Source organism: Callorhinus ursinus, unplaced genomic scaffold (assembly GCF_003265705.2).
Source record: "Callorhinus ursinus isolate GAN/ISIS: 27379988/994484 unplaced genomic scaffold, GSC_fseal_2.0 scaffold14, whole genome shotgun sequence".
In the NCBI taxonomy this organism is placed as follows: domain Eukaryota; kingdom Metazoa; phylum Chordata; class Mammalia; order Carnivora; family Otariidae; genus Callorhinus; species Callorhinus ursinus.
Window position 1 is genome coordinate 26,500,589 of NW_027397076.1, and position 19,767 is coordinate 26,520,355.

The 19,767-nt window shown below is 35.5% G+C and overlaps 1 protein-coding gene and 1 long non-coding RNA gene across 2 annotated transcripts in view; one reads left to right on the forward strand and one right to left on the reverse strand.

Annotated features, from left to right (window-relative positions):
• OTOGL (otogelin like) overlaps positions 1-19,767 on the reverse strand; it is a 204,151-nt gene that overhangs the window by 47,667 nt on the left and 136,717 nt on the right. Inside the window, exons 27-32 of the mRNA XM_025881365.2 lie at positions 15,440-15,574; positions 9,642-9,791; positions 7,163-7,282; positions 4,094-4,210; positions 2,857-3,013; positions 2,195-2,221 (exon numbers count right to left, since the gene is read on the reverse strand). Of these exons, the coding sequence (XP_025737150.2) occupies positions 2,195-2,221; positions 2,857-3,013; positions 4,094-4,210; positions 7,163-7,282; positions 9,642-9,791; positions 15,440-15,574 (706 nt within the window). The remainder of the gene's footprint in view (positions 1-2,194; positions 2,222-2,856; positions 3,014-4,093; positions 4,211-7,162; positions 7,283-9,641; positions 9,792-15,439; positions 15,575-19,767) is intronic.
• LOC141374097 (uncharacterized) overlaps positions 14,576-19,767 on the forward strand; it is a 20,964-nt gene continuing 15,772 nt past the window's right edge. The window contains exon 1 of the long non-coding RNA XR_012380679.1: positions 14,576-14,665. This is a non-coding gene — a long non-coding RNA (uncharacterized lncRNA). The remainder of the gene's footprint in view (positions 14,666-19,767) is intronic.

Here is a 19,767-nt window from a genome sequence, read left to right on the forward strand (position 1 = left end):
CTTTTTTTATTTTCCTCCTACAGAATCACAATTATTTACTTCTGCATTAGCTTAAAATACTAATAAATATCTTGATAACACAGTGCCCAGTATGTAATATGTATGAATATCCAAAGAAGACTAGGTAGGTTTAAAATATCTATGAAATTAGTTGAGATGAAACAAATTAAAAATGGTCATTTAAAACAATGATCTTTTCATAACTACTACCAACAATCTCCTCAATTCTATATTCCTCTTCAATCATCTATCTTCATTGCATTATTTTTACAAACTCGTCCTCCCCTTGGCAGGTAAATGCTAATAATAGGCTAATAATGCCTATTATATTGATCATAGGAAACAGATTCCCCTCTCACTCCACTGAGTTGATCAGGGTCTCTGGAGGCTACATGCCCCATGTTCACCCTCTGAATATTACCAATTTAGTATTATAGATCACACCAGAGGAACTGGTTTGAAGAATTCTATAACCCATTAGAAAAAAGAACCAACATTAGTAATGCAGCAGACTTGTTGACAGAAAGTAACATGTACCAAGAAGCAAAAGGTAGAAATTCAATATTCATAGAAAATTCTGCTTCAGGATCCAAAGGACTACAGAAGGAATGCCAGAAAGTACAAAGGCACAGATGGAGATTTTTACAGCAGAACTATGTGAGGCAGGAATTCTTAACTGAGGAAGTTACTGGAGCATTTTTTTTTTCAAACTGATGTCTGTGTATATTGTGTAGAGCTCATGATAAGTGTGTGGTGATCTTTCCGAGATTGGGATGTGTTAACCATACACCAGGGCAGTGTAGCATGGAGGTCAAGCTCCTTGGTTCTGAACTCAGATTGCTTACAAATCTCACTTTACCACATTTTTGACTAAGTGACTTTGACCAAGTTATTTTAACCCCTCTAGTCCTCAGTTTCCTCCTCTATAAAGTGTTAATAACAATACCTTACAGGCATATTTTGAAACCTAAATTATATGATATATGTAAAGTAGTTAACAATAAAAGCTATTGCTATTATTACTGTTATTAATATTAGGGAATCAGTCTCAATTTAAGCATGACATCCAAAGGAGTGATGTGGAATGTGTGTGTGTGTGTGTGTGTGTGTGTGTGTGTGTGTGTGTGAAGTTCTCAACAGGAGATATTTTTGGTTTATATTTTCTTTGACTACCACTGAATTTTTTTTAATGTTAGTTTTTTTCTCCATCAAACTTCCATAAATGTAACAGAAACAACCAAAAACTAAAATGTCAATTTTCTTTTTAATCCATCATCTCTATTTCTCTAAAATTATCTGGCTTTCTTTGGGTATCTATAGCTGACAGATTTCTCCCTAGCTCAGTAAGGCACCAAAAATGCCTTTGATTAGTTGCTTGGGGTTTTTGTAATGGCCCAGTTTTCCTGTAACTATTACTCTAATTTATCCCATCATGAGTCCAGAGGTTGTCCAGTCACTGACAAAATGAACACCGAACACTGTCCTGGATCATCTCACTTGTTTGAATTAGATTTAAGTGGCTATGCCTTCCTCAATAAGTAGGTTTGACAAAAAAGCAGGCTCTAATTTTGCCATTATCTGGCATTTTGACTGAGGATATAACACTGTCTCTTCTTATATCATGCCTTAGTTTAGGTAGCACCTCCTCTTAGACTTCTCACTGCAAATTCGGTTGCTTGATGGGGCTAGGAGAGATCCATTATTACTATTAAATCAATAAATTCTCATTCTGATTATATGTAAATAATTATTTTTGCCTACAATGATGGCGAAATAAATTCCTTACATTCTTACCATCACACTAATAGTTTGTTTGATATCTATGACATAATGTTTGAATAATGTTTATAGTCATACATAATGGTAAAAGAGAAGCATTTGGCATATGTCTTTCATCCTTTTTTGCCTAAAAAAAATAGCTATCTTCACTCATTAACTCATTCATGTCATACAAAAACCATTTATTGAGGGCCTCCTAAATGCTGAGAACTTAGTTACACACTCTTTTTATTTTATAAGGAATAAATTTTGACTCAAATACTTAGAAATTTAGATAAATTTTAGAAAGTAAAGACTTTCAGTGAGTTTTACCAAATTACGAACTATTGTTCCCAGACATTATTCAAAAGCTTTTAATCTGAAAATACATCCCACAGAATGCTATAGCAATAGTCTTTATTTAAATGTCACATACCTTCATTGTAATATTCACAGTCAAGTGCTAAAAAATAAAAGAATAAATATTAAACTATAGAAGAATCTGACCCCTTATCTGAAAGTATGCAAAATATGGCTATATGTTTATCAATGACAAAGTGAAAGAACACAGAATGACATCATTACACGGGAACTTCCTCTGAGCAAAGAGGATTCTTTAAGGATGATGTGTTGAAAAATTAAATTTTCTAAGATTATTTTATAGGTAGGCAAATATATCTGCCTACTTAGAAATGTGAAATGAAAGTATTAAAATCTTTAGATGACTGGGGCATCTACATTTACATGAGTAAATGAAAAGTTTAAAAACTCAAATCTGTTTCTTATAATCAGAACAGTGAAATTCCACAGCCATAAGGGGAATGAAATCATAAACTATTTGAGGATGGTATACAATTTATAGTTCAAATGTTAAACTGACAACAGTCAAACAGAATAGAAAATTTTACCTTGATTTTTATTTTTATAAATCCTTTAGCTACACTATAATTTATCTGTATTGTCAAAGGAATAGAAAATTTAGTTATCTTAGAGAAATTCTATTTGCATGAATTCCATGGTATTTGTCCTGTGATAAGACAAATTAATCTCCTTATAAGATTCCCACCTTATGATGATGTTTTAACTAGGGGTACTCACAACAAATACTGGATGACCTCCAGTGAATAGATACCCCCTCCTGACAACATTTGTACGCATATGCTGCTACACTTGTGCATAAACATTCACAGTCCCCACCGAGATTACAGTTACACGTGTCTTCGTGGCAATTTTTGGCAAAAGAAGTAACATCAATCTGAAAATGAAATGAAAAATGAGTTAATTTCAATAAGTACTAACTATAACTGATTAAAATTCAACCTTCTGAAAGAAAACTAACTGGTAGATTCTCAAAATTTGGTATTATCAACTTAACACTGCCACCTAGAGTTCTCAGTATCTCAAACCTCTATATGGACCAAAGGAGAATTTATTAGGCAAACGTAAGATCAAAGAACCAGCAAAACAGGTAATGGGTTTAAAAAAAATTTAATTTCAACACCTGCAATATAATAATATTTTGATATTTTGTAGAACTTCATTGTTTCATTATTAGCATATTCACATGGAATTAAAAGAATGTTCTATTACCAATTGTACTTTTAGTGATTTTTATGATTACCTTAAACCATTTTTTTAAACTTCCATTGGGGCCTAAAATTATTATGTTGGGAAGGCATTTAGAAATTTAAATTACTCCATCTTGGTATATGCTTTTTTTTTTAAGATTTTATTTATTCATTTGAGACACAGAGAGAGAGAGAGAGCATGAGCAGGGAGAGACGCAGAGGGAGAGGGAAAAGCAGGCTGTCCACTGAGCAGGGAGCCCAATGTGGGGCTCGATCTTAGGACCCTGGAATCATGACCTAAGCTGAAGGCAGACGCTTACCCCTCTGAGCCACCCAGGCGCCCTAGTTGGTATATGCTTTTAAGACCGTTTTAAATGTGCCACTTCTAATACTTTTAAACTATACATTGAGTTGAGGAGAAGAATATCCATGCAGCAATCTTCTCTGAAGAAAAACAAATATTTATGGCTTTGACCAATCATTTCTGACTTTGAGGATGTATAAATGCTTCATAAACTAGAACAGAATATTACAAATAATATGTACAAATGTATGCTGTTAAATAAGATGGATTGAGGGAGAAAATAAATCAAATAAATTCATCACTTCTACCAACAAACAAACTACCAAGTTTGTCTTCCTGACAATGGTTAGGTAGTCCACCTGAAAAGCCAACAGTTAGTTAAATTATTTGTCCTGTTCATGTCGGTGTTACAGATACAGCAGTACCCATGCAAATATGAAAGTTTAGTAAAGTATTCACTTACCACATTGTGACAAGGAGCAAAAACATCGCTGTACAAAATGGAGCACTCTTTCTTGGCATAAGGAAATTTGTTTTGATGTGCCTCACAGGGTTTAAATAATTCACTTGGGGTTTCACACTGTTGAGGAGAAATAAGGGAGAAGAGAAAGTTTTCAAAGGGTGACTTCTGAGGCTGAAACCAGAGTAAACTATTCTGACTCCATCCATTACAATCACATCTCGTATATTCTCATTCTTTTATTTATTTATTTAAATATTTTATTTATTTATTTGAGAGAGACAAAATGAGAAAGAGAGAGCATGAGATGGGAGAGGGTCAGAGGGAGAAGCAGACTCCCCGCCGAGCGGGGAGCCCGATGCGGGACTCAATCCCGGGACTCCAGGATCATGACCTGAGCCGAAGGCAGTCGCTTAACCAACTGAGCCACCCAGGTGTCCCATCATATAGTCTCTTTCTCTTAGACAGGTTTTACCTAAAGCATCTGTGCTCAGCCAACTCAAGAGTATATATTATTTTTGTAAACAAGCATACTATTAAAATTCTGGTGATATTAGAGAGTAGAGGTAAACAGTTTTTAAATTTGTCTCAAATGCAGTCATTAAAAAATTATGTGAGCAAATGATTCTCTTTCTTTTCATTTTCAGCTCTTTCATTTCTGTCACAGCCATCCTCTGAGGAGTTGTATATGCCCACGTATCTCCAGGCTAACCTCCCACATACTTCAGCATTTGGTCTCTGCCTCTTCTAATTCACCTCCCTGAAACCACCCTGGAAATGTCATCAATGATCTCTTCATTAGAGTTGTCTAAATATAAAGGCAGTGTTTTGGTCTCCATCTCACGTGACCTTTCACTATCTTTGACTCTATTTATTACTTTGCCCTTCTTAAATGTCTCTCCTCATTTACTTCTTGTGATACCATTTTATTCTGGGTTTCTTCCTAATTCAATGGCTGCTACTCCCCATTCTTCTGCCCCCTCCCTTCTGTGCAAAGCTTGATCCTCAAACCTCTATTTTTCTCATTCTGTATGCTTCTCATGGCTTCAAAAACCTGTATATATACACTAGTAACTGCCAAATCCATATTTCCAGCTCAAATTTCTTTCCCACATCTCAAAACTGGACATCTCCCACATAAATTTCTCTGTAGCTTATCTCTCAATGCATCCTAGCCTGTACTTATCTCGACACAATCGTACTGTCCCCACTTTCCTCTACCGTCATCTCTCCTCTTTGCCTTGCCTCAGGGAACAGTACCAGCAACTACCCAATAAGCCAAGAAGTTAGGAGAATTTCTTGAATTCTCCAGATTCATCCTTCCTAAATGCAATCTTTCAACAGATGCTGATGATTTTAATCTTTAATGCCTCTCAAACTATATAGTTTTCTAAATCTTCACTGACTTAACCTTACCAGCTGCATTATAAGAACATCCTAACTAGTTTAGGGCCTTAGATCCTAGCACTCATACCTTGCAGCTCTATACTTTGCATTCCAGCCATTGACTACTTCAAACCCTCCAGGGCCTCCATATTGAATTTTGAAATTCCCATTAGGCACCTGTCTTCCTGACACCTTCTAATAAGCTGCTCCCTCCTTTGCTGCTACACCATTTCCCAACATCTTCACTTTTCTAGCTCTCGTGTCTTGTAGGATTCAACCCAATGGCACCTTCTTTGGGAAACTTCCTTTGACCATAATGAAGCCAATGCTTTGTTCACCTCTATCAAAGCACCTACCTCATATTTTCATTCTTAATTTTTCTACCTCAACTACTGACCTAGACTCTAAATTCCTAATGACAGAGGCTGTGTTTTAATCATATTATGGGTTCATATAACCTGGAAAACATCTAAGTGCAAAATTGAACTTACCAAATGAAAAAACTTTTTTTTTAATTTTTAGTTTTTCCCATTAGGTATGAATAAGAATACATATTATAGTGAGTATAAAATTCTTTGATTACTCCAAATATTTAAGTATTAAAATTGGTTATTCCTTAATTCATTTTAAAAGGACAAATGTAAGATAATTTCTTCAAAGACTTCTAAATGCAACAAGATATTTGAGAGCCATAATAAAAAGGATTTTGTCTCTCTCCATAAAGTAGATAGTTCATATATTAAACAAAATGTTTATACTTTTCATCTTAAATATGCTGCTTAAATTTTACTGAATTAGGTGAATGTTTTATCCCAGCCCCTTCTTATGTTTTTAAAGAAATTTAAATATATTAGGTAAATTAGGTAAAGTGGAAAGCAATTAACCAGATAGTAACCAATCAGAAAGCTGTAGTTATGGACACCACTTTCAGCTAGAAAGAAAAATAGGCTAAAAAGAAAAAGGAGAAGAAAAGAGTAACACTAATTTCCAATTTGACTCTGTTCTCTGAGTTAGCTCAGCATTTCTCAAAGTGTGGCCCACAGGACACTATTTCCTTGACAACTAATACATAAAAACAGGTTCTGTGTCAATAAGTTGGGAAATCCTTCAGATTCATCCCTCCCATGGAAGCTTATAATTCCTCAAGAAATCCTTCAAAAGGGAAATATGTCTAACTTAATTTATTCAAATTCCTCCTAGAGGTAGCTGACCACAGATCCATTCTCTACCCATCCCCACCCCATACACAACCATGTCTGGAGAACAAATGGTAAGAAATTCTGCCTTCATTTTTTCATTGCTTTTAGTTGGCAAAAGTTATATTATCAGAAATATAAATATATTGATAAAGCATTTGCTATGGAAGGAAAAGCATGAGATTAAAAGATATGAATTTGAATATCACCTCTGCTTCTTTCTGGACATATACTATTAAGCAAGAATTTAATCTTCCTGAGCCTCAATTTCTTCATCTATCATATAGAGGCAACACCCTTTACATTACAAGATTGTCACAAGCTTTACAGGAGAAGGTAAATGTGAAAGTAATTTGAGTTATGAATTACTATACAAATATGACATAAAATAGTATTATCTAAATAAATTTTCCTATAAGAATAAAACAATTGAGTGAATAAATATACCAAAAATATTTGTTAAGTTCTATAATACATATATTCTACTTACCTGCCCTAATGCCCAACTATCTCCAAATACTTGGGCATTTCTCACTTCTATGTTATTGGAAGTGGTCATATCATTTGAAGTACATTTGTCAAAGTTTCCACATAATCCTGATAGTTTGTTCTAAAGTGAAAGAAAATTATCATGAATTATGAAATATTCTATTTTCACTTCAACATTTAAGGTCTCATTCACTAAAAATTTTTAGAGATTTAAAATAGACATTTTAAGAATTTCCACAACCATGTAAATGTTTCAAGATATTTCCATATCTATTTAATTATATTTAAGTTATTTTAAGTTCTTAACAGTGTTTCACCATCTTCCAAATTTTATCTATCTACACTTACCATTGTCTAAAAATTTTTAAAGATTTAAAATAGACATTTTAAGAATGTCCACAACCATGTTAATATGTTTCAAGATATTTTCATATCTATTATATTTAACAGTTATTTTAAGTTCTTAACAGTGTTTCACCATCTTCCAAATTTTATCTACCCACTCTTACCATTGTCTTAGCATTGATACAAGCAATAATATAAGTAAGTTGGAGAAGTATAATATAGGCACTACAGTATATTTTGTATATATTCATATACATACACATTTTTAAGGATGAAAAAATCCACCTCCAGATATGCTGAAGATTTTGTAACACTATAAATGTTAAAACAATAAAAATAATAAATTTTTCTCTAGGTCATACTTTGAAAAGCCAAAACATTCAAAACATAACTTCTAAAGAAAAAGTTAACTTTAATATTCATGTGTCATGCCGCCATTAGACAATAAATAGAAACCACATTTTACTTCACATTTATAAAGGTTGTTATAGGTTATGAAATGGTTACTGAAAGTGCCAGATGAATTATTCATGTCAACGTTACCCACTGCATTTTCTCAAATAATGTGAAAGGCTTTACTCTTAGGGGAGCAAGATAACCCAAAAGTACAAAGAAGAATCATCTTCCTAAAACAACAGAAATCCACCTTAAAACATTGAAATTAAACAAACTGAATGCTCTCTTCATGTACTGCAGAATGGAATGCAGCCTTTAGCCGATGCGGTAGGCTGCCCAAGTCTCCAGCAAATCTGACAATAACTCTGGGATTGCAACTGTCATGACCACAGCTTCTCATAGTGCCTCTACTCTAAGAAGCCACAATAACTATCCAAAGACAATGGCCACTTCCTCCATTGGTCACCCAACAATTTAAGGCAGCAGTAAAAGGGGAGATGTAGAGGAATAATTGGTTCATTTACTTCCAAAAAGTAGGGAAAGAGAGGATAAATAATAAAGAATAGCAGAGAAACATGGTTGAAGAAGTATGGCAATGACTAAATTATTTCACTTGCATCAAAGAAATGCAAGAAGCCAGCAAACCCCTAGTAATAGATTTATGGACTTTATCTCGCTTGAGGTTGAGAGAAAATGATTTCAATATACAATCATATCTGAAATGTACAGCATATTAAAATCTTTAAGAATATGTATCTTTTCCACAGTCTTATAAGAATATGTTGTTACCATCCCGATTTTTCCCTAACTTGCCACACATTATATCCATAAGGCTGAATTTCAAGTTCAGATAAACCGGATTTTTAAAAATGTATTAATAATTTCAAAAACTTCAATATATAAATTTAAAATATTTAATAAGATTTAAAAAATAAACACACTTAATATTTATACAATATTTAACAGAAAACAATATTTAAAACAATTTAAAATAGAAATTGCCAAAAATTCTAAACAGCCCAGATTGAATCTTCAACCATGAATAAATAAAACAAACTACTACATCCATACAATGGAATACTACTCAACAGCATAAAGGAACAAACTATTAATTCATTCAGCAGTATGGGTGAATCTTAAATGTATTTTGCCAAGTCAAAGAAGCCAGACTCAACAGGCTGCATAAAGGCAAAACTATAGAGATGAAAAATAGATCAGTAGGAGTTGACAATAAAGGGGCAACATGGGAGAAATCGGGGAGCTGAGAGGTCTGTTCTATAGTTCTATATAGAACTCTGGTGGTAGATAGACAACTCCACACATTTGTTAAAATCCATAGAACTCTAGACCATAACTTTTTTTAATAAATGTACTATGTTCAAACTTAAAAAAATCCAGAATGTGGAGGAAAAGATGGAATGCAGAAGGTAATAAATGAATCTAACTGTATGACAAACTTATCATATAACCATGCTGAAAGGGATGGGAAGAAAGAAGCTGACCTAAGTAACTTTGGAAAACTGGTTACTCTAAGGTTAAAGTCAAAAACAACTGTACACAACACTGTACTCTCATTGGTAAGAGTTTTCTTCACTGGGTTATGAGTTAGTAATTCTGATAATATAACTTGTTTCTTAAAGAAAATATCAATTATTTTATTTCCATAAAACATCTAAAGGTAAATGTAACTTCATTTCTTACATCTCACTTGGATTGGCCTACCAAATAGGTTGACCTACCTTCCACTGGGGTCCAACTTTGATATGAATGGTTGTCTTTCTATCCCAAAGAATAGTGATATCATTCTCTGGAAAGTATACTGCTATGTAGTACCCTGCCTTCCAAACCTGGTATGTAGGTTTGTTTTCCAGAAAAAAACCTGATTGTTTCTTTAAAAAAAAAAAAGAAAAAGAAGAAGGAAAGAAAAAAAAATGAATTCCTTTTTCGTTAACCAAAGTTTAAACATTAATTATAATCCAAAACTTAATCAACCAATAAGTATCTATGTACTAGTATTTTTGCTTGGCTCTGTCTTTTCCAAATTCTGTAGTAAAAGACAAAACAAATGCATAAAATAGGAAATATATAAATTGGTAATGAGACACAATATGATAGATGGGCTCAATATGGATAAATAAGCAAAAGTATTTCTGCTTTAGAAAAGAGCATAAACAAAAGCATAGACATACAGTACATTAAGGGTAAGGTGATATACCCGCTGCCTCAGAAATTCTATGCTGATGATGAATAATATGGTTAAGTACTAAAAATATATGATGTTGAGGGCGCCTGGGTGGCTCAGTTGGTTAAGCGACTGCCTTCGGCTCAGGTCATGATCCTGGAGTCCCGGGATCGAGTCCCACATCGGGCTCCCTGCTCAGCAGGGAGTCTGCTTCTCCCTCTGACCCTCTTCCCTCTCGTGCTTTCTATCTCTCATTCTCTCTCTCTCTCTCTCAAATAAATAAATAAAATCTTTAAAAAAATAAAATTAAATAAAATAAATAAAAATATATGATGTTACCTGCATAACTGAAAAACAGAAACACGGAGTGTGTGTGTCCTCTTTCTCTGTATATGTATGTATATACAGGTAGATAGGTAGATCTATAGATAGATAAATAGATCTATCTATCTTTATCCATCTATAACTGTACCTATATTTATATCTATATCTATCTATATCGGGAGAGAGAGAGAATGGGGAGATGAATTTCCATTAAAGGGACTTGGAAAGGTTTCTTGCAAGGAGTGGGATATGAATGGATCTGTAAGAGGCCATACATAGGAAGGTGTACAGAGCTGGAAATGAGAATGGAGAAGAAATCATCCCAAGCAAAAGTAGTAACTTGAATAGAGACTTAGAGGCAAGAAAATTCAAAATTTGTTCAGGACTAAGGAGAGCACCAAAGGGCTAGACCATGGATTCCATGGCAAGCATAATCAGAGACCTTTTTGCAGCAAAGTTATCCATACAATCAAGGGCTGCTATTCTATGTGCAAAATGCATTCAATAAGAGCTTTTGAATAGGAAAGTGAGAGACCATGTTTATATTAAAGGAAAATAATCTGTGTGCTATAAATAATAACATTAAAGAGAAACTAGAGATGGAACCTGTTGGGAAAATTAAGAGTACCTTTAGCTTAAAGAACAAATATGCAGTGTTCCTTATGAGCAGGGGCTATACCCCATAAAAGATTACATTAAATCTGACATTGTAATTAACTCATATAATGACTTTAAAAATACATGGTTAAATCAGAGTAGCTAAAGCAAATTTAGCCAGAAGCAAAATAAAAATTGTGAAGGTGATATACAATCCTTTGATTATACAATAACAAAATCATAGTTTGGGAATATTATTTTAGAAACATTCCTTAGCGCAAGGTAAATAAACTTAGTCATATCCATAAAGAGTTTTCAGTCTTCTAGACCAAGGTCAAACTTACAAGGACTCAGCATATTATAAGTAATAGTATATACTGTGTAAACATATATATGGTTAATGGATTCTACTTAACTTCTTTTCCTTCTACTCCCAAGTGCCAACTTGGAGTTATGGGGCAAGGCCCTGGGTGCCTATATGGGTCTGCACTCAACCTGGGCGTATCCTTGTTCCTGTGTGCCCCTTTATTATTTAAATTTCTTTAAATAATAAAGAAACACACACACACACACACACACACACACCATGACAGGTCAAAAGAGACAGCAAAACAAAGGGAGAAAAAAAAATCCTGTTTGAACAAGGGGCATCACATTTTCATTCTTCATTAGGCCCATACAATGTGTAGCCTGCCCTGCCCCCAAGTCACTCTCTGCCATAGAACCTATTTTTATCATTTTGATTATATTTTTTAGTACCTTTCTATTATATGATTTGTCTTTGGCTTTATAATCTGTCTTCTCCTAAGGAATGTTAGCTCCTTGAAAGATGTACTTTGTCAAGTTTATAGCAGTAGCCTCAGCTTCTAGATCAAGGTGTGATTTATATATTTTTAAAAAAACCTTCCTGCAACGGCCTATTCACAGGTCTCACTTCCAGCCTGATCAGCAAGAATTAAAGCAAGTAAGCGGAATATTTGTATAGCTCCTTTCAATCCATAAAAAACTTTTTCATGTATTTTCCTATTAAAGTTCCCTTGGACTGATTGACATATCTTTAGAACTTAAAAATAATTTTTGGATAAGGCAGGCAGTTTATCATTAGACTTCTTTCAGGTTGTTGTTGCATCCATTATCCTGATGTAAAAGGTATCTTTTCTATTTGCCCGTAGAGGTAAAAATCCTTCATTTTTACTAAACAGGGAAGTTTACCACAAGAAACAGTTCTCTTTGGTCAAAAAGGGATAGTGTGCTCCTTTCTTTTCAGATTAGGAAGTAAAGATGCTGCTTTCCATTAGAAAAGGGAGGGTGTTGTGAATTGCACAAAATCAAGACCTCCACTTCAGATGAGAATTATAGCACTTTCAACAAACTTGACTGATGTTAGAAAGATAAGTTACAAATGTGGAGAATGAAAACATTTAAAGTGCAGCTTAAATAAATTCATAAAACATTTATATCTTACATGTTTGACAAAACAAAATTGTGTGTTTATTGAAAGAATAACAGTTCTTTTTTCTTCCCCTCGATGAGCAATCCATCTGCCAAAAATAGTGGTACTTATTTTCACTTCTGATGTTCAAGAAAAAATATTAGCAGGGGATTTGTTAGGGTCACACTATTTTTATGACTTTCCTTTATCTTACTTCATACTTCACAACTGATACGGAGATTCATCGACACCTGCATACAGGTGAACATTGGAAGTTGAAAGTTACACTGAACTGTAATTACCACTTCAAAAATGTGTCAAATTGTTTCTACAAGAGCATTTACTATTTTCTCTTCAGTTTTTTTCTTAAAAAAAAAAACATATTCTTGGTCTTAGAACCTTCACCTATAAATGAATATCCAGCTGCTGGCTATGCCAAACTGCAGTGATTACTTTCAAAAGATGTCAACATCACATAGAAACTCTGTTTTGCCAAAAGCTCGATTGCTGCCTGGTTGGTCTCAATATTTCTGATTGAAATAGAAGCTGTGATCTACAGCCCTGATTCTCAAGCTTTAGTGTGCAGAAGAATCGGGGGGTACCATTAAAAAAAAATACTGATCTTCAGGGGCACCTGGGTGTCTCAGTCAGGTAAGCATCTGCCTCCGGTTCAGATCATGATTTCAGGGTCCTGGGATCAAGCCCTGCATCGTGCTCCCTACTTAGCAGGGAGTCTGCTTCTACCTCTGCCTCTGCCCCTCCCCCAGCTCTCTCTCTCTTTCTCACTTAGCTCTCAAATTCATAAATAAAATCTTTTAAAAAAAATACTGATCTTCATTCTCAACCTCAGCCATTCTAATTACGAGGGGAGGCCCAGGAACCAGCTTTTAGAGTAGATAGTCCAGATGATTTTTTTTAAAGATTTTATTTATTTATTTGAGAAAGAGATAGAATGAGAGAGAGAGAGCACATGAGAGGGGGGAGGGTCAGAGGGAGAAGCAGACTCCCCGCTGAGCAGGGAGCCTGATGCGGGACTCGATCCAGGGACTCCAGGATCATGACCTGAGCCGAAGGCAGTCGCCCAAACAACAGAGCCACCCAGGCGCCCGAGTCCAGATGATTTTAATACACATTTATAGACCAAACTGTGAGAAACACTATTCTAAAACTTTTTTACTTGTAAAATAAGTTCAAATATCTTACACCATTGAAGAGCGTCCATGGTCTGGAACCAGCCTCCTATCTACTGCCCTTGTTCCCATGCTCCCTGCTTTAGAGTCAGTCTGGATACTCCCCACTGAATCTCTTTGCCACACCCTCCCTCCACTATCCCCACATACTTCAACCAAACTAAATCACTTGCAGTTCTCCAAACAAGCCATTTTATCTTTCAACTCGGTTCCTTTCAACATGACCGTTCTTCTATATTGATTGCCTTTCTACGCTTTCTCTTCACCTGGCTAATACCTGCTCATCCTTTAAGACTCAGTTCTAATCATTTAATCCAAAGCATATCTTCTGAGCCTTCAAAATATAAGGAGAGTGAAGGAGAGGAAGAAAGTCATTTCTTGAAATCCATTATCTCATTTAATCATCATATGAACCTAAGAAGTAGATTCTATAATCATCCCAAATTTACAACTGGGAAAGCTGCAGCTTGAAGAGGTGAAGGAAATTGCCCAAAGTGACACAACCAGCGAGAGATAGAACAGGGGTTCTAGGTGAGTACCGACTGACTCCAAAGTCTACACCCTTAACAACTACCCTAAACATCCAAGGCTGATTTCTTCTCAGCGATTCCCATACTGTCCTATACACACTCCTACTATAACACATTCCATGCGCATTCTTGTTTGTTTGAATAGCTCCCTCCCCTGAGTATAATTCCCTAAAGGCAAGCACAGTGTCTTTTCACTGTTTCAGTCCCAATAATTAATATAGATTTTGGTAGATAGTAGATGAATGAATGAATGAAATGTAGTCACGCTTTCAAAGTGGGCAGGCTCCAAGAGTACAGGAATAAAGGAGACAGTGGTCCCGCTTCTCATAGAATTTGTAAACAAATGGGAGAAGCAGACAACCACACAAGTAATTTCACTAATGTGTGCTATATGTCCTAACAGGGTGCTTGAAGGTATGAAGGAGTTAAGATGAGACCTATCACAGAAGAATAAGTTAAAGAAAATGCAGATCCAGGCAGGAGCAATGACATTCATGAAGAAACAGAGGTGAGAGAAAGAATAGACCGTCTGAAGAACTAATGAAAGGTCCAACTTCTGGAACATGCGCTCGGAGCAGAAAGTGAGGAGACGTGAGGCAGGAGAGGTGACAATGGTCAGACTGGTAAGGTCTTATCAGAGAACTGGGAAGTCATCTGAAAGTTTTGAAGCACTAGACTGATGGGAGATTAGATCCCTATTTTAGAAAAAAAGCCACCCTGGCTGCAGGATGGCAAGGTAAGAGGAGAGGAACTAATTTGGGAAGCCAAGCGCCTAGTGCGGAAGATGGTGCTGTCCTCCAGATAACTGGTGATGGTTGCTAGGGCCAGAATGGTGACCATGGGTTTGAAGAAAAGAGGAAAGAATTGGAATATGGAGAATTAGACTATTAACAAAAGAGACTGGGGTGCCTGGGTGACTCAGTCTGTTAAGCGTCTGCCTTTGGCTCATCAGGATCCTGGGGTCCTTGGATCAAGCCCCGCATCGGGCTCCCTTCTCTGTGGTGATACTGCTTCTCCCTCTCCCTCTGCCCCTCCCCCCCAACTGGTGCTCTTTCTCACGCTCTCTTTCTCTCTCTCTCTCTCTCTCAAATAAATAAAATCCTTAAAAAAATAAATAAGCAAAAGAGAGAAGTCACGTATGATTTACTGAAGCCACATAAAAAAACAGAGAAAATCTAAATCTAGTAACCACTTGCAGAAAAACTACCCTGAATTGTTTCTATTTTGTTTTCAGTATTCTCAGGAGAAGTTAAAATGATCCTAAAAGAAATAATTTACTAACCTGTTTGTAAGGAGTATCATTCAGGTAAATTTCAGTATCCCCAACTGATATCAAAACACTTTTGGAACAAACAATATCGTTGTCAAAGCATTTCTTGTTTTGGGCAATGACAGATATATCTGAATCATCTGCACTCTGAAATGTCAAAAATAATGCATTAATACAAGTGTATATTATATGTAATTGTTGGTTATATTTTATTAACAAACCTTAAAGAAGACTAACAATGGATTGTATTGAAATTAAAATACAGCTTATCTCAAAAAATTAAATAAAATACAGCTTATCTCTAAAATAAAAATCATTCTGATCTAATAATGTAAAAATTTTATAAAAATATACCAAAATAGTTCAATATCAAAATATTTATCTTCAATATCTTTTGTTAAAATTTTGTTCTAACAAAACTTTTTTTCTATTTTATTATTATAGCTCCAATTTATCAACCAATTTCTTTTCAACAAATACCCAAGGCATGTCACTTAGGGGAATTTTAAAAGAAATATTTTCATTTTAGGCAACATCTTTTGTTATATTTTTAAAAATTTTCTGGCTAAACAATTATCTGCCTACAGGTTAAATTTGAAATAGATACAAAACTTTGGTAGTGTTAGTAAATACAATAATGCGTATCATTTGAGGGCTTCCATTGAACATTACATATGATATTTAATTCTTTTTTTTAAAGATTTTATTTATTTATTTGAGAGAGAGAGAATGAGAAACAGCACGAGAGGGAAGAGGGTCAGAGGGAGAAGCAGACTCCCTGCTGAGCAGGGAGCCCAATGTGGGACTCGATCCCGGGACTCCAGGATCATGACCTGAGCCGAAGGCAGTCGCTTAACCAACTGAGCCACCCAGGCGCCCAATATGATATTTAATTCTTAAGATAATTTTTAAGTTATTATCTCCACTTGACAGATCAGGAAGTGAAGTTAAGTAGGATTAACTGGTTGTCCAAAGTCACTTAGTTAAATAAGAGCAGAGACAGAGTTCAAAATCCTAATTTTTTTTTATTATGCTATTTATAGAGAAATTAGGGAGGGTCTAGCAATGATTGAGGTGAAAAGTCAATTGTAAGTTGAAGGGAGTTCTTCGATTTAGCCCTGTATACTCTCAATCGGACTCCTTCACCTCCCACCTCACTTCTACCTTCCTTCAGCCACTCCCAGCTGCATCCACTAAGAACACATTCTCTAGAATCAGGGTTTCTTTTTTGGTATCAGTTTCCTGGGTGGGCTTCTGTGGCTCTACAGACCCTGAAAATTCATTGTAAAATGTTGTTTTTTGATGATTTTTCTAAGAAGAAAGTCCATGGTTTTCATCAGATTTTAAAGTGGTCCTTATCCCTCCAAAAATTAAAAGCCACACTGCTCTAAGAGGGCTCTTGCTAACTTGTGAAAGGTGGGGATTTCACCAGAAAGAACATGGCATTTCTCTTTGAACTCTATGTCCAATTTTCAAAGGCCCACACACATTTCCTGAATTCTTTTCATTTTTAGATATATGGGTCAGTGTTTATTTTCAAAGTGAAAAAGTCCTTAAATATCTGCAAATCATACAGGTATAAATTCTCTATACTTAGTTTTTCATATTATCAGCAATATGAACACTAGCTCAATACTTCTTTTGGTTTGGCCAAATTCTTTCTGTCTTATAAGTAATTACTATAGCATAGTGCCAAGAGGATAGGTTTTCAATGAATGGTGTTGACAAAGTAATTAATGCATCCTTCTGTGACCCACTTTTCCCTCCTTCCTTCATAGGAACTGAAAGCTTTTGCTTCTTAAACAATCCTTTTGCAAAGCATTGCCCAAATTTTGAAAAGGAGAATAATAAAAGTCGTTAAGATGAATATGGCATTGTACTACTCAAAGAAATCATGCCACATTTTCTGCCTTTATGAACAATTTTCAAAGAAGAAAAAATATATATAATTCAGGGTTTTGTTTTGTTCTTCCTCTTGAGAAAACTTGTTTAGATTAAGGGATGTGAAAAGCCAGCTGAAAGGCTTTTTATTGCCATTACATTTCTATTATTATTAATTAAAGTTCCTCAGTGTTAGATTAGTCTTTATATTAAACTCAGAAATGCCACAAAATATTCTATATTGTATAGTCTGCCTTGTAATATCATGTTATTGCTGACAGCAACTTGAAACAATATCAATTCCTAAGAGTCAAGTTTCTATAATTTTCATTTCTAATATATTTCAAGTTAATATTAGGTTTGGAGATAATGCTACAGAGTTGCTAAGCAGCATAATAAGTAATAATTATAAAGCTAGAGGGAAAATGTCAACATCAGTGTACCACATGGATTCCTCAAACCCTTTATTCTGAGGTACTGGAAACATTTATAGAAAATATTCTCCCAAGTGATTCCAAAACAAAATGTCAGCACTTCTCAAGGTAGAATATTATTTTACTCAAATGTCAGTCAATCTAAGCACCTGTCATAGCCCCTACCCCTTTTAAGGGTAAGTATCCCACACAAAGTTCCTGCTAATACAGTAGCCTCAGGAAGCCATGTTTCATGTCCCAGAGCAGTACATTCACCAATGGGCCAACAGAGTTCTGTTCTATTTTTTTTAAATGTGAAAGAGATTTATTGAGGAGATGTTTTGAATTATAAAGGGGCAAAGTAGGCAGAGTCTGACACCTGTGAGGGGAAAAGAGCAAAAACGAAGACTGGGTAGGAAGAGTTTCTAACAGCAGCACAGTAACAAGAAAATTCTGGGGAAGCTCATGGGGAGTCCTTGACCCAATGTCACCCATCAGGGGAGTGGGCCAGCATACTCATTTTTTGCAGCCCCACCATACTCATTCATTGGCTAAGAACAGCTGAGGGGAAGTGTGGCTTCAGCAGGAACACAGTGGGGGATCCAATGGGGCAACAGCTGGAGTTCTCAGTCAACTCTGTTTCCCACAAGAGGAGATCTGAATGATGCATTTCCATTGCTGCTACATGAGTTTTTGGAAGTCTTCAGGTTTTTTCATTAATGTTTGGTGGATATAAAGACCATAAATGTTTTCACGCCACCACATTTTATCTCTATATTTGATACCTGTCATGAAACATGTTATGAAGTTAATAATGTGTGGCTTAAAAATCAATACATGTCCTTTTCATTTCCAATCTCCATATTGAGTAGGTTCTGGGCTTCTGGGTCCACCTTTTTCTTTGGTAACAGGATTAACATAATCTGGAAATTTTGTCAATGGTACTTTCTCTAAATTAGAATCTTCTAGTGCATCAAAATGACCTTCTGGTAACTGTAGCTTCTTAAGAGATTGTTTGAGGGGTTCAGATTTTTCTCCTTGAGAACTCATTTTCCTCACACAATGACACAGAAGGGGTGATCTTGCCACCCTTCCCACAGTGGCTGGGACACAGCCAAGCCACTGGGCTAGCCCTGATATGGTCATGGTGCCAACTCAGGCCAACAGAGTTTAATGTAAGCATGAAAAGAAAGAACTCTAGCCTGTTAGATTATCTCTCACGCTTGAACCAGAAAATGATGGGTTTTTTTTAAAGTTTTTTTGTAGTAAAATTTGAGGGTGAATAGACAGAAAGAAGATAGAAGGTAGAGGGGTGTTGAACAGATGAGAGCAAGCTTAAAATATAAGGAAGCAGAAACAATGAACTGATGCAAAGATAAAAGTTAGAGAAAAGAGAGTTATACAAGCAAGCCTGAGAAAGAAGAGAGTAGAGCAGTCACACAGAGATTGTCCCAGTTGCATGAATGACAACAGAGCATCCATGAACTCCTGCTGCCTGGGAGGCAAAACCATCCTTCAGTTGTCACCTTTGTGAGGTGTACAGTCTTGTTCAAGATTTCCTTGGGATGGTATTTCCCTTAGGGTTTTGCATGGACATTACCACAGGACCCCCTACTGTTGGTTCCCTGAAATAGCAGGCACTTAACCAGGATGCCATGAGAAGAAAATCACCCTGAGGTGCTTCATTACTAAGAAAATCTACCTGAAAATACACTGAAGAAGTGGGTTATATTGGGGTGAAATACTCTGGTATCAATTCCTCCCTCTTCCATGAAATTTCCTGCTTGCTCTTTCTCTAGTCAAAATTAGTTACATTCCCACAAGAGAGCTTTCATTTATCCCAGCCTGCTAGCTTCTTGTTTATTAATGACTCCCCCAAATATCAAACAACTGAGGGTGAAGCTAATGTCTTAATAATTGTACCCTTAACAGCTCCTAGCATAGAGTGTAAATTTAAATATGAAAGAAAGAAAGAAAGAAGGAAGGAAGGAAGGAAGGAAGTCAGAGCCTAAGGAAGGAAGGAAAGAAAGAAAGAAAGAAAGAAAG